Source organism: Solea senegalensis, linkage group LG4, assembly GCF_019176455.1.
Source record: "Solea senegalensis isolate Sse05_10M linkage group LG4, IFAPA_SoseM_1, whole genome shotgun sequence".
Classification (NCBI taxonomy): domain Eukaryota; kingdom Metazoa; phylum Chordata; class Actinopteri; order Pleuronectiformes; family Soleidae; genus Solea; species Solea senegalensis.
In genome coordinates this window covers 5,946,775-5,971,604 of record NC_058024.1, presented here as the reverse complement: position 1 = coordinate 5,971,604, position 24,830 = coordinate 5,946,775, and the positions used below count along the sequence as shown (strand labels likewise).

The window sequence follows — 24,830 nt, the reverse complement described above, 5'->3', positions numbered from 1 at the left end:
TTCTCGGGCTACTTTTTGGTATCAATAGAAGTTGTTTTTATTTCTGTATAAAATATTCAAGACAGTTGCCTCAAAATGTGTGGCAACTGATGTAACAGCTGCTCTTGATAGGTCAGTTTATTGGTTGTATGTAACTTAATATAAGGCATACATTTGATTGTGTCCCTTGAAAGTATTTTCTTTCTGTATGCGCAAAACAATATACTCTTAAATGGATTTTTCTTTTATTACAGTTGTTCATTGAAAGTATTTTTTCTGTATCTTTCCAAAAAGGTCTATGTACTTAATACTTAGTCTCTTAAATAACTATAAGAAGGCATTAGTTTTTCTTGCACTGTTGTTGTTCCTGAAAGTATTTATTCCTGACATTTGTACCAGTGCTTCAACAAATGTTACTTTGGATAGGACCAAGATGAAGTCATTAACTCATGAATCAAGTCACAATGTGTGTATGTACTTCATTTATGAAAATGCATTATTATGAATATGCATTATTAGAACACTGAAGAAAACCAGAGCTAAGTGTGGAGGGATAAAGACAAGGATACATTTGATAGTATTGGTTTCTGCCAATGAAATATATTATTAATTTTGGTATCATAATATGAATATCACTGGGTATGGACGCCCAATGTTCACAAAGTTTTTTTGCAATTGTATAGATGTGCAAGCATGATTTCTGGTAGGAACGATCCTGAAACAAAAAGGAGAAACTGTAATTGCAAAATAAGATGTTGGGACTTGCAACAATTCTGTATTAAAATAGGACTAAACATGGTTGTATAATATATAATATTGTGTATATTTTAATTTGCCAAATTTTCTTTTTCCACAATTTTGTTGAAAATATCACATCAAAAACAGCCATGGTTCAGTGACTTTAATTTGAGCTCAAGTTAAGACAACCTTTGAACATGGCAGTTGCTGTAGGATGGGTGATATGGCTTATAAGTAATATATGGAGATATAAAGCTGCACACAAGTCATTTCCCTGGACTGTTTTTTTTCTTTTGGAGACGTTTATGCTTCTTGACGTATAGTGAAATACACTAAAATAAAAATATCTACTGTTAATGATCTGTATTAAAACCAAGAATACATATCATGATACGATATCTTGTCCCAAGTCACGATATAGATATAATATCGATATACTGGCCAGCCCTGCCTCTGACTAACACCTGAAAACCAAGAAATAATCAAAAACCACAAAAGCCACCTTCTGAATACAAGTTTAATTGCTTTACTGATTAGTAACAAAAAATAGCCCCACCCTCTTCCCCCACCCAGACATTTTTTTGTGCCACCAGGCTGTAAGAATTGGTCAGATATCTGTACAGGGCTGCACAAATTGTGACAGAGAAGAAAATTACAAAGACACGCCTTGTATGCAATGTAGAAAAGCTCTGCAGCAAAGAGGAGAATGTTGCAATTGTGACATTCAGCCCATGTGTAGTTTCCTCGTCTCCTGTCCAGAACTCAAACCAAGACTTAAGTCTTTTAATTTTTTTAGATATCCTTGATTACATCTTCCAGCTCCTCTTTGGAATACATGTGGAAAGTCTTCCCAGGCTCTACTGTTGCCAGCTACAGAAAAGATACAAAAAAAAGGATGTGTTAAAACTGCGGATTCAACTCAACAATTATTCACAACCTTTTATTTTGAAATTAGTTTTATTGTCATTTGGCAGATGCCAAGTGTAAAATTTCTTAAATTAAACACTGGAAATTGTACTGCTTCATTAACAAATGAAATGTTCCCAAAGTCTACAACATTAATAACAAAAAGTTTGGTTGAAAGTGGAAGAACAAACCTCAATATTGGTGGCGTTGAGCTTCTCCTCCATCACCTGCTTCAGGATGGTGAGAGACGACTTGATGGCATCTTTTAATGTCATGGACTGTCAAAGTTAAGCAGGGAGAGGGGGGCACAATGAAAAAATACACATCTTTGGTGACTTAATGTCTTACACAATTGTACAAATTTTCCTTAACAACTGGCAGATAGGCAAAACAGCTCAGCTGAGATTCCTGCTGAATGTAAATACCTTGTGGTAAACTTCTTGCAGAGAACTCTGTGCTCCCTCAGACGCTGAGCCAATAGCACGGGCATCACACTGCACAAAGGTTCCTGATGGGTCCATGTGGTAACTGTAATTAAAAATGTAAGATTCGTCATGGTCCGACTTTCAAGTTAAATGTGCTGCTGATTTAAGTTTTGAATATCTAATGTAAAAAAAAAAAACTTTACATACAGCTGAGGTCCTTTTTCATCAACTCCCCCAAACAGAAGTGCTACACCAAATGGTCGACTCTATAAAGAAGAAAAACAAAAGGAAGCAGCAGAGAGAGAGAAGATTTAGGGGTGAGTTTAGTCAAACAACATAAAACAGTATGCATGCGATTAAAACATCTAGGGATGCAGGGTATTGTACTTTTTCCTGATATAAAAGGCTGCAACGATTAGTTTAAGTTAGGGGTGGTACTTTTATAACTTTTCAGTGACATTCTGTTTTCTTCAGTTAGACAGACATCGTGATGTATTGCTATAGGATTGTCTTGCAATATAATAATTATCACAGAATCGTGATATTATCGGTATCTATATATTAATGGTAATCTATCATTAAATTAGTCACAGACTAACTGAATTGTCGATAATTGTCGGTTACGTCATCATGCAGCTTTTTACACTGTGGACCTGAACATAATTTTTTATACAGAGTGGGACATCTCACTTTCTACCCAACTCTGCTGTGAGTTGCACAAGCAGAAAACAGTGGGAGACAGCAGATAAACATCAGAGCCACATGGCTGCTGCCGCTGATCCAACAGGGTCAAACTTTTCCATGTGCCCAACTACAGAGGTCATATCATCTCTGCTGTAGTGGAATTAACAGAATATTTTTAAATACTCATGTCACAGCAGATGTTGATACAAAATGTCTTCATCATACAATGTTCCATTGGCTTTAGGTTCGAATGAGGAATCAGCTGAGTGACTAACCATGGCACCAGGATCAGCGTCCTCCTCTCCAAACTGCAGCGCCATGTTGGACACAGCCTGAGTCACACTCTCCACTGTCATCGTCTCATTGTAAGTGAACCAGTGGTTCTGAGGATTCAAATGTGTACTGGTTAACGTCAGGTTAAACACAAACTCAGTGACTGGTTAGATGAAAGGGTGCTCAGCATCAGTACCTGTGTTTCCACTCTTGCTTTGTCGATTAGAGTCTTGGCATCAGCTATCAAGCCACTCATGGCACAACCTTCACAGAGAGAAGAAAATTAAGAGACTGTATGAGCTTGAGACGATGTAGCCATTCAGGGCCGGCACAAGTCTTTATGAGGCTGAATATGATTTACCTCACACCCACCCATCAACTCTGAGTAGCTGTTGTTCAACTGTTATTGATACAAATGTAACACTTTAAATTGTATTAATTATAGTTGTTATTTACACCAAACAGGTGCCACTCCTGTTTTTTTTGTTTTTTTTTAAAATCACAAAAAATACATTACTACAGTTTGCACTTTTGTATTCAGGGTGAAGCAATAAATGTGGTGACACTGAACTTGAATTAAATAAGTAAACCAGTTTATTGACTAAATACAAAATAAAAACAAAAAAACAAAAAACAACTAACGTATACAAACACAGCTGAGTGTGAAAGCTCATCCCTTTTTTGTTTTTGAAATTTAAGGATACCTGTCTGATTACTGAACTGATTGTAACATTGACAGTTAAGTAATTAATGTATCTCTACACACTGTGTACAGATGTATTTCCACTTACCGATGTGAGTGTCGATCTCAACGATCTTCTCAATGCTGTTGGGCTCCATCAGGGGAGAGGTGATCCTCTTCTCCACAGCCAGACACACTCCTTCTGATGTTTGTATGCCGATTGCTGTTGAGCCCAACTGGAAGAGCAGAATCAGAATCAGCGTATGACGAGCTTCAGATGAGTCCCTTGTTTTCAAAGTTCAGTACACAGTATCACATAAAAGGACAAGTGTGTATATTAGTCTGCATATATAAACTTCCTTACAAAGATGGTACCATTTACAGGCTTTCACCAGTATAATATTTATTGCCAAAAAGCTTTGTTACATCAAAGAAATAATTGAGTCCGTCAGGTGCAAAATTTCTACATGGCATGTGGTGAACATTTATTCAAATAAGTGGGCAGTGAGGATTCCGCTATGTCATTATGTGAGTGTTAAGAATGATGCAAGGGACCATTAGAAATCTAATTGGAGCAGCAACAGTGTTGAAACTGTGACGCATCATCAGACTGGGGAAAAAAAACAATAAAATTTTTTCCATGGTATTCTTATCAAGGCTCACTACTCACTTTAATAGCCTCAATGGCATATTCAACCTGGAACAACCGTCCTTCTGGAGAGAATGTGTTCACACCTCTGCAAAACAGATGTGGATTATAAAACAGTGATGGTTCAACACTGGAAAACACACCGACAATTTGTAGAAATGTGTAGATATATAATATTTACATTTACATCCAAAACAAATATTTTGTGTTTGTCCTGTTTATGTTGATTTTCTTCCTGTTAAGCGTTTATCGTGAGATAAAATACAACAATACCGAAAGTGAAACTAAACTTGTTAAAAACGGAGGTTTTGTTGGCCGACTATGAGCAAATAACAATGCAAAATTACAACAAAGAAAAAGCACATACACATTTATTTTAGTATAATACATTATAAACCCTGTTAATACAAGTTTACTCATGGCTAATGAGAAGCGTTCGATAAATGACAAAGCAAATTGAGTTGCACAAACCTGTCATATTCCGATCTTGTCAAAAACATCTTTTACCGTTTGAAGCGGCACCTGCAAGCAGAGAAGGTGAAGTGTGTTAAGACACTGAGACGATTAAATCAGTTTATACAACAGAGACGCACTTAATTGTAAGTGCGCCGTTGGACCGGGTGATTAGCTAGCTAGGGCTAGCTGCGATGCCGAGCAGGCGTGCTAGCTAACATACACTGAGCTAAAACAAAAGCACAAAACCGGCAAATTTGAGTCCCACTTTAATTCCCCCACCATCATGTATACTGTTCACATGATGTAAAAGGACAAGTCTGCTATGTCATTCAAAGTAATTATACTTGTTAGACTGAATTACCTTCAGCTACAGACCCTTGAATGAGTTCGCTTGTTTCGGGGGAAATGTCAAGTGTGTCACACCTATCCGCGCCGGATGCCAACAACTCGCAAGAAAAGGTTCCGCGGGCCAAAACAATCTTTGATTACGCGAACGTTCTCCAAGCATTGTAGGAAATATGGAAAAATGTTTTATAGAAAAAAATACATTAGCTTAATGTATTCACGATGTGAAGGTACGGGGTCTCAAATGTGAAAGAAAAATAACGTTATGATATATGAGATATGGAATGTACCTCACTGGTCTGTGACATATTAATATACAAATAATGTATGTCGTTTAAAAGTATATTTAATTAAAACTAAATAATAAAAAAAATACAAACAATCTAAACACTGTAAAATATTTGAATACATACCTTTAAAGTATATAACTATATAGGTATTATATCAACATCTCCTAACATCATCTCCCATATGGTCTAGCGGTTAGGATTCCTGGTTTTCACCCAGGCGGCCCGGGTTCGACTCCCGGTATGGGAACTACTCTTTTCTTCCTAAATTGACATTCAACTTTCACTCACTCTCTCTCTACATATATATGTATTTAGATATACCTGTACGAGAATGTCTCTGTAACAGCAATGTGTCTGCTGCCATGTTCCTACAGCAGCCCAGACAAACAGACCAGCCGTTTTGAAGAAGAAGATTACATACATTGAAGACATTTTACCATTAGATGAATTCTTACACACATATGTGCATGCATAATGTGAAATACTAGAACGTTGAATATAAAATATATAAATCATAGGCATACGAACGTGTGAAATTAATGAGAATTATTTTAATAAGTCTTCTAGGATATTTTTTCCAATCAAATTACTCAATTCTGCTCCCCCCCAGATAATTTATCTTTAAAACATAGAATTCTTCTGGGTTTTTAAAAAAATTATTTAGGTAATTTTATTCACTAATTTGTCGATCAATTAAAAACACAGTAAAATAACACAAGCATACACCGTTTATATAATGACCTTTCCACAAACCATACAAACCCAATCCTAAGGGATAAGCTGTGGGAAAAACCTGTGTCCTACTAAAACATGTGTTATTGATGTTTTACTCATATGATGTTATAAAATAAACATTTACAGCAATGGTTGCTTTCATGTCTTTTACACAGTAGCAATGGCTCATTGTGTTTAATGTGAAAATGTCTTTTCTGTGGAAACCTTTCCAGTAAAAAAAAAGACTGACTTCACTCCGGATGTAACGTTCCTCTTCACTGAGGCACCACTAGAGGGCAGTCATTGTATTGCAAATGAGCAGGCCAACAGCATTTTCAAAGCAGAGGGGGCTGAGTTTGACACAATCTTAACAGAGAGCGTGTGAGTGTGGTGTGACTCCAATCTTCACTTGAAGATATCCTCAGTGATCATGATCCCGGGATAAAGCCGGAGACTGTGTCTCGCAGTGTGTGCAGCTGTGTGCATGGGGTCACTCAGTTCATGCTGTGGAGTGACAGAGCAGAGAGATCTGACCAGGAGCAACACAACCATCAACTCACCATCACATGGTCACAGCAGCTCCAAACCTCATTACAGAACTCCAGACAAGAATCAGGACATTGAGAAAAGTGAGGAGACCCGGCTCCTTTATTTTTTTTAAATGAATTGTTTTGTTGTTGTTTTCAAAGACAGTTCTGTTTTTTTGAAGTAGGTTGTATGGGGACACATGGTCTAGACACTAAAAGAGATTTTAGTCACTTGAGACACGGCTCACCACATAAAATCTGTGCCTAATTGACCCTATGATAAAGCTGTAGTGTGTAACTTTGTGGATGTCTCTTATATCCCATTCACACTGGTCAAAAAACCTGTTTAATCCCTGACCGTGGGAATATATTAATTCAGCATACACTCCCGGGTCGAATGACTCTGCACTGCATGCAGGTTTTTATCAGGTTACACTCCAAATGGTATTAGTGATAAGACCTGGGTGACCATGCTAATATTTTCTTCGTCTGCTGAATTTTTAGCAGCTATGCAAATTGCAGCATCATTTCTGGTACAACGCTAATGATGCTTTTTCTTTATTTTTCCATTACTATACTACCTCCTCAACGTGGGTGAGGCCATAGCATATCAGCGCAAAACTGCTGGGATAGCATTCTATATAGCAATACCAGTCAATAACAATGCTCTACGTGGTATTCTGCGTACACAAGCAATGTAACAATATGTTTATGATTAAAATGAAACAGTGCTATGTTTGAATGCGTCACAGTGAAACAAACATCAAGTGCTATTGACGGTAAAAGTAGCAGTGTTTGTATAGTGGCATACATTTTGGAATCTTATGTCGCAGTTGGTGAGGTTGCTGCGAGTTTCTTAGTTGGAAATCTGAATTCAGGGGCGCTTTCCTGTGTCGTCTCTTCATCGCCTGCAGCTAGTACAGAATGCAGCAGCTCGTCTTCTGACAGGAAAAAGTTGACCACATCACACCAGTTTTGTCCTCCCGCAACTTGCTTCCGGTCTGGTTCAGGGTTGTATTGCTTGTTTTTAAAGTTTTAAAAACAACTTATTTGTGTGTTCTGAGAACAGGGTGAAAAAGCAGGGGTGACTTTTCTGTGGCTCTCATCAGTCTCTGGAATGGTTTACTTTCTCATGTAAGAGCAGCCCACACTCTAGAAACCTTTAAGACCCTACTACAAATGTCTACATTTTATTTTTCATTTGTTTTACCTGTTACCTGCTGTGTATTTGTGTCTGTGGAGCACTTTGGTCAACTTGGGTTGTTTTAAATGTGCAATATAAATGAAGTTTTGGAAATTCCAAGTTCAACCATCCATGTGCCACAACAATGCATAGACAAGTCTGACTGGGCTTGTTGCCCCAACTCAATCAAGTGAATGACTTGTCTTTGGTTGATTGTTGGAAGAAAAACCTGGATTTATGACAGGCTTAGAAGGAGACCAAAGAATTTTCACTTCACTAATGGGCAAAACTCTTCAAACAGGAGGGGATGAATAAGGCAAATAAATATAAAAAAAGTATATTTGCATGGAGGCTGCCAGATTCAGAAGTCACACAAGAAAAGCATCAACTGCCATGCAAATGAGAGCCAAATGAGATTCAAAACATGCCAAGGGGAAAGGAGTGGCTAAAGAGGGGTAGATAGAGCACAGGAGTGTTTCTGTGTGGTGCTAACTTGCCGTCCGTCCACACAGTTCTTTGTGCTCATGACTTCAGGCTAATAGGTTTGTCAAGTTTTACAACGACAGCGGCTCACTGGGCAAGGGACATGGCCATGACATCAGAAAGCACTGAAGACAATAGTTCTCTGTGCAGGGGAAGAGCCGAGGCGTGGCCTGGCTGCACAGAGGCTCCTGTCAGAGGAGCAGCGGGGCCTCAGCAGCTGTCTCAACCTCTGTCTGTATCTCTGTCACATACGCTGTGTCAATTCTTCACGAAAGCTCACACAGCATTAGGACAAAGGATCAACAGATTTATGTAAAGTCCCTTCACCCCTATGTGTGTGTGTGTGTGTGTGTGTTAGCCGCTCTCTGTCCATGCTCATTTCCAGCTTAGGAACGCAGGGCCGGAGGTGGAGTAGGAGGAGAGCCCCGGAGAGAGAGAGACATAGTTCCATAGCAAAAACAAAAGAGCCACTGGACAAATGTCTGGTGTGATAGTAGCAGAGATAAATGTATGTGTGTTTATAACACACGGCCTGCCCACAGGGTTACACAGCAGCATGATTTGCACTGAATTTGTCTTCTCGTTATTGCCTGTGGAGATGGAGGGAGCTTCCAGAAGGGTTAAGACTTATCTTCTCCCTCAAACACTTGTAAAGGTTTACAGACCATGACAGATAGGAGTGAAGAAGCTCACCACATAGATGAATTTCACATGGGGAGAGGAATGTGATATCCTCGCAGCTCCTTCAGCCACACACACATACAGACACACACACACACACACACACACACACCACCTGGGTTATGAAAAGCAGTCTGGCAGGCCTTTAAAAAACAAAACAGCTCAATACGGGATGTGCAAACAGCGGATGAGCATCGTTGAGCACGCATCAGCAGTGTATCTACACAAAACCCACCTGCCCTTCAGTGCAAGTCTAATGACAACAAATGCAACAAAAGCCCAGAGCGATACGCCCAGTCCTGAGGGGCTGCCACTGCTATCTTTATTCAGCCTCCATTCACCTGTGAGGAGGATTGAGTAGGTTATTAAAGGCTTTCATACACATTGGCTGATGGCATTATGAATTTGTATTGAGCACAGCGGCCTAAACTGAGCGGGTGGTGGTGGAGCTGCATGATGACTGGACCTTTATTGTTGGAGTCTGCCGCCTGGCTGAAAGCACTGAGCAGTTTTTTTGTCTGTTTGTTTAACCAGTTGATTATTTTCTGAAAACATGTTCCATTTGTAGTATTTTCAATTCAGTCAGGTCCCACAAAAGGTAATGTCATGACAGCATGTACATTGTATGTATATTCTCTACTACAAATAAGAGAGAATGGAGTCTTTCACTTTTGATGGACTGCTGAATAAAACGTTATCAGTAATCTAATGCTGTGTTACCCTCATGGAATGGTTTGGTTTGGAATGGTAAAGCCCTGAGTCAGGCTTGTGTTTTGACTGAGAACAGTACCTTTACTAGGTAGGTGGGGCGTCGACATCAACGACACAACAGACGACATCGAACACAACACAACAGACAGCAAAGGAGGACATCCTGCCGCTCTTTATTTCTTGCTCGATTTAAAGCTGTCAGTCTTAACAAGACGTCAAGCTTTGACTGTGGGTGTTTGACTTGACTTTCATTGGATATTTACACGGGTCGCAAGGGAGTGACGTTTTTCTGTCACCCAATGAGCTGGCTGTCGTGGGTAGAGTCGGTCTAGCTCCAACCGCACCGAACCATTTTACTCTGGTACCCCAAGGGAGGGGTGCCAAAAATGGAATGGTTGGGAAACATGGTATCATACTCTACTATATATATTCCACAAACGAGCAACTGATTTTGGTCAAATTTGACCTGTTGTCTTAATCATGGCACGATGGTGCTTCCTATCTGCACATCACTACACGAGGAGCAAAAACATTCATTCATTGTCTACTGCTTTATCCTCCATATGAGGGTCACAGGCAGCTGAAGCTAATCCCAGTTTACATGGGGTGAAAGGCGGGGGGTACAGTACACCCCGGACAGGTCACCAGTCCATTGCCGGGCCAACACACACAGACAAACAACTGTTCACTTTCACTTTTCACATTCACACCATAATACCATGTGTAAGTGCATGTGGTGAAGTGCTATCCAATCGCTATCTGATCACAGAAAATGCATTCTAATTGTCATTGTGAGTCTGTTGCTGATGTTTGTCTCAGTCCATGTGTGCTCAGGGTTCCATGAATACTTGTTTAAACGTTACAGAACTCCCGTCTGTAGCCAGTAGGCTTCAGAACGTTCCCGCCTCTCACTTGTGCCTCAGTGGCAAAGTGTTTGACTATACTTTATTAGAATCACCAGGCAGTAACTGAGATAAGAGGCACTGTGGATAAGAGAGTGCCATGTTTGGAGTGCTGCTTGTCACTGGCAGTACGGTTGGACAGCAGAGGTCAAAGCTATTGAGAAACATGATTTGTATTGCTTTCATGAGGTGAGGTATGTAGAGGAGACATATAGGAGGACTATGTAAGGGCATATTTCTACGTAAGCAGTGTTTCCATCAAGAGATGCACCATAGTTGTGCTCACAATGGAGGTAAACCCTGGTTTAGCTTGTGTTGGAGTGCGTGGGTTAGTGGGCAATAGCTGTGTGAGCTACATAAATGGTGTGATATCATACCAGCACAACACCATGCAGCCTACCAATAAATTAATCAAAGATGAACGTGACACAGCAAACACTGCTGAAAATATACATGAAAAAGAAACACAAGCGGTACTCGATCCTCTCTCTGTCATAATGCATTGTCATTTAAAGTGGAACTTTGCAAGTCTGGTTGCTTTTTCTCCAGGTTTATCCTCACCATTGACACTCCCCCCTCCCTTCCCCTCTTGACCATGTACATTTGTTTTCAATGGAGCCGACAAACACGAGCCATGGAGCCATATCCACGCCAGTCGGCATGTGTCTGTGTTTTGCTTCTCACATTCTCACATTCCTCCAACAATGGTTTTCTCTGCCTAGCGTGGGTGTGTGATTCCGTGAAGCAATACTTGTAGGACTCGCAAGACCTAAGACTTCGTTAGACCTCCTGGTTCTGAGGACACCTGGGTCGGTGACCCCGATCTTGCAAGGCTGTGTTTACGCAAACAGACAGTAGTGGACACAGCCCCCAATCTCCCCATTTAACCATCACAATGACCTTTAAAGTTGTTAAATTAGGGTAAAAATCCTGCATACTTCTACTTTAAAAATGACACATTTCGCGTGTGTTTTCAACCAATCCATGTCTAGCTCCACCCTATAGGTGCCAGACCAATGCTTGGTAACCCAACTAAAGGAGTCCAAAGTTGGAATGCTGCAGATCAACTATAACAACATTTCACAAATCAAAATGCAAATAATTCCATAACCTACTGCTTGGTTTAAACGTGGCTGTAGATCCACTGTCACCTCAATTTCATCATATAGTGGGTAAATAGTAGCAGGGAGGACTGGAAGAGTAACCTCTTGTGGTTGTGGGACTCCAGATGATTGCCAGTGTTCTTTCCCGTGTGGCTGGATGGATATTGTGCCCATTGCTTGGAACTTCCCCTGAGCAGATGGGGAAGAGGGAGAACATCACCACATCATCACTGACATTGGATAACAGTCTTTGATGAGCAGAGGAGAGACAATGAAAAACACTTCTCTCACCACCCACCACTTCTCTGTCATCCACTTTCTATCCTCTCCCCATCTCTCTTTAGTTTCCTCTGCTCTGTTATTATCAGCCAGATCATTATCAGACCCACTCTCCCTTTGCTGTGATGGAGAGGAGGGCCAGCCTCCCACATGGCTTTGGTGAGAGATTTCCAACAGCAGTGATACGGGGGTTGGGGGGGAGAGAGAGAGAGAGAGCGAGGCTCAATAAAGTCCATCTAAATATAGAGGCAGCAAAGTCTTTTTTCTCTTGCCCTTATAAAGAGCTCTGCTGGTGAATCCGCATGGACTAGACTTGTTGTACTGAGCACTGATCACTCCCTCCAGGATCAGGAACATAACTCCTGGTGCATGGAAACACACAAACACACAGGGTCACTTTGTTTTATAAGAGAGGGAGACAGAGAGAGAGAGAGACAGAGAGAGAGAGACAGGGAGCGAGAGGGAGAGAGAGTTTTTTTTACATGAGAGGCCGAATCATATCTAGTGGAACATACTAAAATAGAAAAGGTTTCAGGAAACCTCTAAAAAGAAATAATGGGAGAATGAGTGATGGGGGAGGTTTCCCTGGCCTGAGAGTTAAAGACAGTGCAGGAGAGGAAAGAAAAAAAAGACCAAAAATATCTGCGAGGATGGATTATTCATTTGGAATTATATTAATGCAATCATCGTCATCTGTTTAAAAAAAAATGCCCCTGTTTGGCTTTCTTTCCAATCCTGTCTCACTTATAGTCATCGTGGTTTTTCTAAAGACTGTCTTCTAAATTTGGATCAGTCTGAAATACTTGCCAAGAGTTAGATTTGAAGACAGGATTTCAACAGTTGATGCCGGTCTCCTCTCCTCTTCATGGTAAAATGGAACTACAGTTAGTAGCTGGTTAGCTTAGCTTAGCATAAAGACAAGGAACAGCTAGCTGGTCCACAAATTCCAGTTCACATTGTGGGAATTTCAGCCTGATAATCTTGTCACTGATTAGTTTTCCAATTTGTGGCCAGTCATCCCTAAGCAGCAGTTGTTGCTAAATGTGAAATATTCATGTCAGTGTGTCTGCGAGGTCTTTCCAGCATACTGAAAATGTGACTCTGCAACAACTCAAGCCATCCCAGGTGATCAGACCAGGACGATGTGATAACAGAGCGAGCAAGAAGAAGAAGAAAAAGAAAAAGAGCAATACAACATTTAAAAAAAGGCCTGGAAGTGGAATGTAAACTTGGACCACATCTATAAAGCTCACTAATCGAAAACCAGATCCTAGCAACTCTGTTGATTCCAGGAAGTCGCTACTCTAAGCCAAGAATTAGTCCAGAGCACAGTGTAACTCCTAAACTGCAACCTATAGTTTCTCAAACTTGGAGTTCTCTAAATATAAAAGAACAAAAGAGTAATGTGCTTTAATACTTGTATAAAACCAGGCTAGTATTTCTTCCTGGCTGTAGTTGTTTAATTTCAGTAGTAGACGCCCCCAATAAAGTGATAGTTCAGATTTTGCAGAGATAGACCCAAATGTAGGACACAAAGAGGGTTCTGGGTGAAATAAGGTTCAGTACACAGGCACTGGGATAGACAGAAGAGTTAAAATACATAAAAAACATGGTCATGCACAAAGGAAGTAACACTAGAAAACACTGGAACACTCACAGAAAGACAATCTGGCAGGGAGCGAAGTCTGAAGTGAGCTTATACACTGCTAGGGAGGTGAGTTAACAAGAAACAGGTGTACGTTATTTGGGCACGTCTATCAATCACTGAGGAGCAGGATGACAAACTGGAAGTGAAGGAGTGACGAGTATTTCAAAATAAAACACAATATGATGATTATAACAATAGAAAAAGAATGTGGCTCTGATGGCCCCTGTGACCCTCATGTAGGGGATAAAGCGGTAGAACACATAAAAACATGGCTGCCAGCTTAACAGAAGTCTAACCTAATAAAATCTAGGTCTGCTGTTTGCCGCTTTCTCTTGGTGTCTGCAACAGAATGGCCAGTCTTTACATCTCCACACATTAAAATGATAAAATCCAAACAGCTGCATCATTAATGAAGGCGACTAATGTGATTTACTCGCGAGTCCTACATTCTGCTGCTGTCAGTCTGACGTGCAGTTATCAGCGATGGTCTGTTTTCTGTTGTCGAGGTGTGAGACACCGGCAGCTGCTTCCCCTCCCATGTCTTTCATTAAATAACAGTACTATACAGGTCATGTGCAGTTTGACATGTGTGTGTTTAGAAACAAAACTTAAATCAAAACTGTGTTTTTACCCTAATTTAACAAGTACAGAGTCATGGTGACAGGCTTCAGAACTCATTTTTCGTGTGTACGGCTTTTTTTTTTTTTTTCTCAAAAAGTGTTTGCTACGCTCTAGGAAGCAAAAAAAACAAAAGGTAATTTTCACAGCTGCCCCGGGGTAACAGCACAGGTTCAGAGGTCAGACAGGAGAAAATCGATCAACTGTATGTTTTAACAGCCTCTGTCACACCTGCTGCGGTTTCTTCCCCGCTGTGGGTTGTGGGTGGCAACAGCAATGGCATATGTGGACACACACACACAAAGTAATTATTTTATTGACGCTATATTGTGCTTCAAAGGCAACAAAAAAAAAAACTGCATAACGTTGCACACACACACACACACTGAACATCAGCATTTGTTACATAAGAGCTGCTCACTGCTGCACAGCACAGTCTGACAGAGTCAATGTCAGATCTGCATGAGGGAGAAAATGGTTATAACGTGTGAATGATCATTCAGCTGAAGTCGACTGATTTCTCTCTCTCCCTCTGTGTGTGTGTGTGTGTGTTCTTGTATGGATGTCTTTGTGAGAACCAAAGAACTTACCATAGGGAGTGAGGACATTTTGGGAAAGTGAGGACATTTTCGTTCTGTCACTCCTTAAAAGGGCTTTTTGAGGGTTAAGACTTGGTTGTTTGGTTAGAATTGGGTTTAAGTTAGGGTTTAGGCATTTAGTTGTGATAGTTAAGGTTGGGGTAAGGAGCTCGGGCATGTATCATATGTCTATGAGTGTCCTCACCACGTATGCTGCACAAACGTGTGTGTGTATATACTCAGCTCTGTTACCTCTTTTGGACATTTTCACACCGACCTTGTCAGGGCCAGTACTTCCCATGGAGACCAAAACCTGGTCCTAATGTGGTTAGGTTTAGACTTTGGAGCCTCATTTCTGAGACTCTGGTTAAAGCTGCTAAAACTTATCTCGTTAACCTATTCTAATGAGGCGGCACATCATTTAAACTGTGGTTATACATTTGGATTGAGATGTTTATTATTGCTAGATCAAGGTTAGAGCTTTGGTTAGGCTGTCTAAGTAAATATAAGTCAAAAATAGCTGCACAAACTCTCTCTCTCTCCCTCTCTGTGTGTGAATTTGACTTTGTGAAAATCCCCAGTGAGAGGAAGCTCAGCTGTCAGTAGTTGTCAGTTGCCGGGTCTAACTCTCTCTCCCCCTCTCTCTTTTTGCCGGTCCTGTTGTAGTAAACCTCGCTCACCCTCCCTTGTTCCTTTTCCTCCCTTTCTTCTCCTCTTTTCTGCACTCCGACAGGGGTTGGCTGAGTTTGAGGTTGCGGTGGAGACACCGCTTGTTTGTAGAAACATGTTAGCCAGAGATAAGGAAATATCACACAGAGGCAACCCCCAACCCCCAACCCCTAACCCCCTCACCCCCGTCGCCAAACACACACACACGCAGGTTTGTGAAGCTACTTTTGACAAGGCACTGCAATGACTAATATTCATTTGGACAGCCGAGCCAAAGCCTTATCCCTAACCTTTAACTACTCACCTAAACTCAAATGTTACCTAACTTTACTTTTTTGTAGACTTTTTGGCACTCTTCCCTTGCGGTACTAGAGTAAAATAGTTACTGTAAGGTCATAGTCAACTCCATTGTTGTCTGTTATGTCACGTCCGATGTCGTCGTTCATTGTCCTGGCACGATGTCGATGTTGGGCACAGCCTACACACCACCTACCAAGTTCAGGTACTGTTTTCAAGTATGGTGGCTCAAGGTCAAGGCATTGATTGTGTGCTGGTCACGACATCCATATTGTAAAGATGGCTGTGACCTCACTTCACCGAAAGGATTTAACCACTGCCCATTTCTCATCTCTTGCCTTCTTGCTGTGCTTCCAATGCTCCGCTGCACCACCGTGGGTGTTACACATGCTACATTAGCTGCTCACATGCACTATCACAGAACAAACAGCCCCTCTCTAAAAAGCTCACTCATCATTTAGTTTGGGGGGGGGGCAATTTTCTGTGTCTGAATGCAGACACTGCCAGACTGGTGTGGTGCGAAATAGACAAGAGAGGCGGATGTGAGGTTGCCGTTGGGAGGTGTTGGGGTAAGATAGGATAGGGGTTTTTTGGGTGTCTGAGTGAGTGATCTCAGCACCGCTCTGATGAACGTCTCCAGTCTCTGCTTAAGTGAGACAAATGGCTATCAAATTACAGAGCTGCAGACTTAAGTGATCAGAAGGTTGACGGGGAGTGAAGATAACAAGTGCTAATCTAATAGGAGAAATACACACATGCCTACAGGCTACAGGCATAAAGTAAAACCCACATATATGCCTGGTTTACTGAGATTGACAAATACTATTCACTTGTATTGTAAGGTGCAGGCTGGACCCAAATGCAGGGAAGTGAATACAAAATAACAGGGTTTATTTGCTTTGAGTACTGATGGCTGAGACAAAAACAAGGAACATTTTTATTTTAGTACAGGCTGAGAATAACTGCTAGCAAAATGTAAAAAAGTATTACACTTCGAACAGACAGTTAAGTTCAACACTCCAGCCAGGACTGGCTGTTGGAGCTGTCCTTTTCTGTAGTGGTGATTTGAACAGACGTGATAGCTCACTGGCGTTAGCGCTCACTTTAGCTTTTGTTTTGGTCTGATTGTGACGCTCAAGTATTGCATATTGGACCTTCACACAGAACACGTTTCAGCTGTTGTTCCGTCTTTTTGTTTCTGCCTTGGTAAAAAAAAAAAAAACGTATCCTGTTTTACTGCCGTTACCTTTGATAAACGTTTGCCACATATTATCAGTTCAGTATGGCACTATCTCCTCTGGCTCATCTCACGATCACCAGCCACAGCTTAAGTGCTAGGACTGGAGCTGTGAGAGTGGCATGAAGGACCAGTGGAGCAGCTGATAAGATGAGGCCTGCTGTTGGATAAGCACTTGTTTCTTTTCTGAGTCCAGATCCCACAATTAAGTTATAATCAAGACCATAAATGACAATTGTATCGTAGACTTTTCAGGACTGTTTACATTAACATTCTCTTTGACTCATACTCAAGGTCAACAGGGCAGAATATAGAGTATCAGTGTTATACGTTCACATGTTGGAACACATTAACATGCATGTTAAAAGTCTGATTTTTTTGACTAAGACACAATCGAGCTAATCTTAATCAGTCTAACTTATTGTGATTCATAGTCCTGCATGTATACGCTTAGTCAGACTGGAGTCGGACTGTAGGTGTTTTGCGCATGCACCGGAATTTCCTACCCGGTGTTTGAACTGGAAGTAAAAGGAGGCGATGTATAAACTGTGGCGACAGATTCTTTCTTCAGACAACACATGCTCAATCTAATTTGTATCACGATGAACATGTAGAGCAGGTACAAAACATGCAGAACCACAGCACGATCTATCTCACCGTCCATGTTGCTATAGTGACATAAAGGTCAACAGGAAACTGATTCAATAAGGACTAACTTATAGAGAGATACAGCGGCTTCCTTTTCCCTGGCTTGGTTCACACAGTATATGTTTCTGTAGTTGTAGTTATGTGTGTATGCTCAACGCTTTCTTCTCTGCTTGGTGTAGCAGCGTTACAGCGCCACATATAGGCCTGGCATATGCACTACAGTGTTTAGAGTCGTTTTGGGCATTTCGTGTGGATGAAAACATATCCTGGAATGACGCAGTGTTTATGGAAAACCTTTTCAAAATGACAAAGAAAAGGATTGTTTACATTTCATTTCAGTGTAGATAGGGCCTAAGAGGCTGTAAACCCCTCACTAATTATTGGATTTGTATTATTTGTTCAGTCGTTTTGATTGGCCAGAAACTCTTACAGTCATGACAGTCTTTGATTAACTCAGCCATGTTTCATCAACACAATGCATTCCTGTCTAGACAATAGTACACCAGCCTTTAAAAAAACAACAATTTCACACAAACACGGACATGTTTACAGAGAATACAAAAGTATGTTTGTTTTCTGTTTTCTTTTTTTTTTAGGCTGTGGTGTTCCCAGTTTTACTGGTTGAACTAGCGGAGCTCGTTCTGTGTTATTGGCAACTTTGTGACCAGTTGAACTCCTTTTAAATCTTATTTCCTCATTAGTCATTTTCCATTTTCTGGATTGTAACACATAGGGATTTCACAGAAGTTTTTTTGTGTATTTGATGAAGAATTTAAAACTCCCCTTAAACTAACACCTGTCACTGAGGCTCGTATTTGTTTGCAATCATTGTGCCGTCTTAACACGGGGACTTTAGCTCCTTCTCCCAGATCTGTGTCTGTTATCTGAATGGATTATTGTCGCGGGAAAAAGCCACAGCACAGAGTATGTGATGGGTTTCTGGGGTGTGATCACTTAGTAAATATAGTCTAAATCCGAGTCCTATCTCAGCACTGACACTCACCAGGCCCAGCTAAACCCATAATAAGATGGCAGGAGTTTGACATGTCACACAAAGACACAGGAGAATCTAGACTTTAAATGTTTGTTAAAAACCAGCACATCTCTAAAATGTGCCAGTTGGTACAAGATGTAATAGTCTAGGTTAGAAGAATAAAAGGTTAGTAGATCTAGATGAAGGGCCAGTCGGGTTAAAATAAAAAACGAAGGAACATGTGCATGAAATAATATTCATGCATGGTTATAGGCTGTAATGGAATAATGAGCAATCACAGAAATGCTATTTGATTTTCCACAAAACATTGAATTTCCCATAGGGGCTTTGTGACTGCTCATAACTTTTATATCATTTTAAGACGTACAAATCCGATGAATTAAGTTGTACAACTCTACCTTCTTTAGATGAAATTAACCATGTTGCAACATTTGATTAACAAAATTTTTTGTTAATAATGGCAGTTATGTCTGTGTATACTGTACCTGGGTGTATACGTTCTATTCTATTATGTTAGATATACATAATGAGAAGTATATTTTAAAACGCTATCAAACTTAATTGTATGGTTATAGAATTCCATATATCAGGGCCAGCCCAAGCCTTTATGGGGCCCTAAGCTGAATTTGATTTGAGTGGGTGGGGCCCTCCCACCACCTCAGATTAGCAGGTGTTTGACTATTATTGATACAAATGTAACACTTTAAATTACATTAATCACAGTTGTGCTATTTACTCGAAACCAGTGTCGCTCTTGTTTTTATTTAACTTTAAAGAGCAGTAAAATCACAAAAGTGGCCTGGAATTAATTTGCCCTTTCTTATTCAAAGTGTGGCGATACTGAACTTGAATTAAACAAATAAATCAGTTTAATCATTTTGGTCTTTACATAGAACAGATGTGCAAATGTGCACTAAATGAGCAAACCTCAGCTACAAAATAAAACCATATATCTTAAGCTCACTATTTATATATCTAAACATATCTAGATTTCTTTCACTTATGCCATGGGCCGGCTCTGCCATATATTACAGTTATATTATATTACAAGTCTGACATTTTATTATAGTTATTGACTGACATCTGAGTGGAATATCTGCGCGGGAAAAGGCCGCCACAGAGAACTATACATTGTGTTTATGTTTGGTGTGTTTATGCAATATGAGTATATAATGTTCATTTCGCTGTAGAAGAGACTAAATGACCTCTACATTTGGGTGCAGAGAAAAACATACATATATTGGTAGCGATAGCAGTTAACAGCACAAGCACTCCTGGTGTATCGGATACCGTTATAAAGTCCAATATTGTGCTTTTAAAAAATACATAATTGTATTATTTGGGCAAAAATCTACATCCTCTGAAAATAATACCTCTGGCTTTGTAGATGAAATCAATGAGTAAAACTAACTGATTGACTTTCTAATCTGACAAAGCTACCAAGGTAGTGACAGTGGCCAAACAGACGAGTTGAGGTTTGTAGATGTGGGGCCATTTTTAAGGCACTTCTGAGGAATCCCTTGACATCAAAGTGACACAACAGAGTGAGAACCATGTGGAGAGTGAGATTTGACTGACCCTATTTTGTATGTACATGTGAAAGTGACAGAGGGGGGGAGGGAGGGAGAGAGAGAGAGAGAGAGAGAGGGGCCTTCTGGTGACTCAGCACAACCAACCAGGTCAGCTGGACCTGACATGACACACGGCTCTGTTTCTGCTCCTCGCTGGTGTGATTCATAGGGAACATGCGAGAAGGAAAAGATCAGAACAAAGATGTTATAGAAACAAGGAAGGAAAGGAGAGAGAGAGAGAGAGAAACAATGGAATGAGAGAAGAACCAGGAGAGAGAGGAGAAGGGGGGGAGGCAGCACAAGTGACAAGCTGAAAAGTTGAGTAAATAAATGTGAGAGTGAGATCACAAATAAAGCAGAGGGAGATAAACACTGGCCCAATGAAGAGAGGGACCAGAGCTGAAGCACTCACTAACAGCCATTAAAAACAGCAACAGCGCAGACATCACCTCTGCTGAATGCAAGTGTGTTTAAAAATCTGACATGATTCAGCCGTAAAAACTGCAACCTGTCCTCTGGCCACCTCTGTTCTAACACACTGCATGGTTTATATCAAGGGTCTTGTAAAATCCAAACACACCAAGGCCGTATCAGTCAGGGCTTGAAGTCAGCATCACCGACCGAAGCTGTTGAGATCAGAAGATTTGGGGCCTTTACAAGGCAAAGAGAAACAGTGCTCTGTGTCATGTGACTGGGTTACTGAATGATTAAACAATAAATGAGACTCAGAGTCTTTCTTCTCTTCAACTTTAGAGCAACAGAGTCCAGAACACACAAACAAAGCGTCCGCTTCATGGCAAATCTTTGGCCGTATCCACACGGAAACAGAACTTATGATCTTTTTCTTTGTCAGTTTTATGTAAACACGGCATATGAAATCAGATTTGTGCACTTGCCCAAAGATTTAACCACCACATGCGTAACTAGAGTATTGGGATGTCTGACCATTACACTAACAGGGACTGTACTGACATATTCAAATACATTTACAGTACTTTAATGTGGAGTTGGTCCTCCTCTTGCAGCTTTTACGGCTTCCACACTTCTTGGACAACTTTCCTCAAATGCAATGGGAAAGTGTGCCCATTCACTCTGTAGAGCATTTACGAGATCAAGCACTGGCTCGCAATCTCTGTTCTAAATCATCCCAAAGGGGCTTGATGGGGTTGAGGCCAGTCAACTTCTTGCACACCAAACTCGTCAAACCATGTCTTTCTAGTCCTTGCTTTGTGCACAGCCATGATGGAACAGAAAAGAGTTGCCACAAAGTTGAAAACATAAGATTGTTCAAAATGTCTTGAAATGCTAAAGAATTAAGAATGGCTTGTATTGCTCAAAAGTAAATACTTCAAGGGAAGGGTGCCAAAGAATGGAACTCTAGGCGCTGGTTATTTTGGTATTTTTCCTAATGGTTTAGAAATCTACCAATTTATCATTAATCAAACACAAATGACCCCCTCCCCCCCACACACACACACACACCCAAATAATAAAAAAGACCACAATAGGCAAACATCCCCTTTAAGGCAAAACTACGGCAACTCTGTAGGGACACAATGACTCAAACACAAACACATAAGCAAACACAGAACAGCACAGTAGAAACTCATGACTAGAGATTCTGAACGAGTTACTTCACTTTGACAATTTCTTCCCACACATGAATTCTTGTTTTGCTTAATGAGTTTACAGCAAACAAACTTTACAACCTCTGGCATCCTTACGACACCATGTGACTGCAGCGTCTGTTGAATTTTAACCCTCAACCCCAGCTGTGGAAAAAAAGAATAATAAATGTAAATACATTTATATAGCAAAAATAAAAAACAGACTACTGAAACGCAGGATGCATTGAGAAACAAATTTCAAAACCCCAAATATCAACATAAATAAAGGGAAGTAAAAGCAAATAATTCACTGAATCTCCTCAGGTAGGCTGTTCCAAAGTCAAGTGGCTCATACAAGCAGAGTATAGAATTAAAATGTCAAGTATGTAACATTTGGAAGGGTTCACTGACTGAATTTAAATGTACTATCCATATGTTTGCTTTAAAATTGTTGTTTTAATATTGACTTTTTAAAGGCAGTGATTCCACAATGGTAGCAGAGGCTTACTGCACAAACAAAGAAGAATGGTATTGTCTTTGGTATCTGAAGGTCACCATAGTGCCACTATTTATTACAAACTAGACCTCTGAAGGTTCGACCTATGCAAGCTTTAAAAAATGATTGGTAAACATCTTAAAAACGGAACCTTGCGAGTTCCACCGCAAACAAGTGTGTCTGATGGCCAGTATGCTAACATCGCCGCTAGCAAGCTAACCAGCTAAACACCTTTACGACAACCGCAAACATTGAGAAAGTGCAAATACACAACAGCATACGCATAGAGAACAGAGAGTTTATTATTTATTATTTATTGTTTATTTATTATTTTTCGCTAACAGACATTCGGGGGAGAGGAGACAGCTCCCAATCTCCCCTCAACAAGATATTTAACCATCACAATGACTCTGAAGCTGTTAAATTAAGGTAAAAATCTGCTGTAAATTCAATTCTAAAATGCACCAGTAGAGAGAAGCTAGGACTGTGAGAGCAGCTGCTGACTTCTGAACTTGCTGGAGGTAAGAGAGTGATTTATGATTCATGCCAGAAAGTAGTGAGCTTTCACTAACCCAGTTGTGAGAAAAATAAAAGCATTAATAACCTTTACCAGGTCAGAGTGTGGAAGTACTGAATTTGTTTTGGCAGCTGATTTTATGTGACGGTAGCAGGACTGCACATTTGTTTTTTTTTAGGTAAGATCTAAACCAAATGAAACTCCTGAGCCTGGTTTTACACACTGAGTCTTCATTTACAGCCCTGGCAAATGAGAAAACCTCGTTTACAAATGTGTTGGGTAAAAGAACGGGGTGTTCATGTAATTGCAAGGGTAAATGAGACCTGAATGTACTTCCACTGAACCACGGCCACGTTGTAAATCATGACCGAGTGAATAGATTACACACTGAGTAGGAACAGAAAGATAATGGCTGTGTTTTTGTTAGCCTGTGTTGCGTTCTCTGGGGCTAAGTGGGGTTTAGAAGTGACACATCTTAGGAGCTGACGTAACCACGAAGTAGAGAAGGCTGCTGGTAAACAAGAGCTGGCTGAGCTTGTTAGACGATGGGGGAAAAATACTTGTAGCTCTGTTTTAATGGGGTTTTTAAAACCATGTTCTGGAACTCTCAGAGAGAGAGAGAGAGTAAATGCATGTGTGTCAGCCAAGGGAACACCCAGCCCCGCTGGCAGGTGGTGGTGTTGTGGCTTGATAAACGTCTGGGCCCCTACAGAGCAGGATCCAGCAGCACACACTGCCTTGATAACAAGCACACACGCACTTTCAATAAGTGAACCAGTTCACCCCACAGGGTCTTCAGGCTCTGCCCCTCAGTTTTTCCAGTACGTACACACAGTGACACAGTAATAAAACAGTCCTGTGCACACGATTAACTCGAGCAGCTTCATTTGAACCGGACTGCGGTCTCTCTTGTTGTGTACACTTGTGAGTCTCTCTGTGTGTCATCCAGATAAAATGTGGTCTTGAGACACCAACTGCAGTGACGACTTAATGTGAAGTTGCGTGTTGCAGCTGATTATTCCACACCTCACATTTCCCCTTCAAAGCTTTTAGGAGAACCCACGGCCGGCCCAAGGCATAAGCAGCAACTAAACAGCTGCTTGGGCGCAAAAGCACTTTATCATCTTAAAGAAATGTTGATATCTTTAGATATAGTGTATTTAGATTTCTAAATAGTGTTGAGTTTAAGTTTTTTTTTTTTTATTATTATTAGGATTTTCCATTTAGTTTTAAAAAACACTTTAGTTATTAATTCAAGAATCAAAATTCAGAATCACCACACTGAGTGCTTCACTTTAAATACAAAAATGTCATTTTGCTGCCTTCTGTTAAAAAACCAAAACAAGAGTAAGAGCCATTTATAGTGTTACATTTGTGTCAATAATAGTCAAGCACTGGCTACTCTGAGGTGGTGGGAGGGGGGTCCCCCAAATCAAATTCAGCCTAGGGCCCTATAAAGGCTTGGGCCGGCACTGGGATAACCTAATCAGTCATCATTGCAACTCTTAAGCTGTGTCCACTGTGAGCTACTGTAAAACCTTAGTGGGCCAACAGGATGACCTCAGCATAATCGTCTCATATTCAATGTCTGCCAAATGGAAATTCTTTCACAATCTTACACACTAGATCTTTAATTCCACAGCGGTGGTTGAGGTGGGTGGGTGGACAGATTCTCCCACCGATAGTCACAGAAATGTACAGGTGTTGAGTTGAGATAAAAATAAAGGCTGCGTTTGGAAGACGGGTGTGGTTCCACTGACGAGCACCGAGTGCTCATGTCATAGTGACTCGTGAGTTCTCGTGGGGTGGAACGTCAACATGTTGATGGGAACTGACGGAGTCACTGAACCATCGCAAAGTCTGACTGATATTACAGACTTTAAGTACCATTATCAGTCTGATAGTCTTTTTAAACAAAATATAGTACAAGCTGTGTCACA

General features: G+C 40.6%; 1 protein-coding gene and 1 non-coding gene across 2 annotated transcripts; one reads left to right on the top strand and one right to left on the bottom strand.

Moving 5' to 3' along the window:
* Positions 1–865: 865 nt before the first annotated feature.
* On the bottom strand, positions 866–5,238 carry psma5 (proteasome 20S subunit alpha 5). The gene is made up of 10 exons (XM_044023047.1): positions 5,154–5,238; positions 4,808–4,858; positions 4,358–4,424; positions 3,797–3,923; positions 3,202–3,269; positions 3,008–3,115; positions 2,256–2,314; positions 2,049–2,151; positions 1,815–1,901; positions 866–1,587 (listed from the first exon to the last, which is right to left on the bottom strand). Exons 2-10 carry the CDS (start codon positions 4,834–4,836, stop codon positions 1,510–1,512), a joined length of 726 nt encoding a protein of 241 aa, XP_043878982.1. The 5' UTR covers positions 4,837–4,858; positions 5,154–5,238; the 3' UTR covers positions 866–1,509.
* A 364-nt stretch (positions 5,239–5,602) lies between these two features.
* Positions 5,603–5,674, top strand: trnae-uuc. The gene has a single exon. It is a non-coding gene; the product is annotated as a tRNA-Glu (tRNA).
* Positions 5,675–24,830: the final 19,156 nt, after the last annotated feature.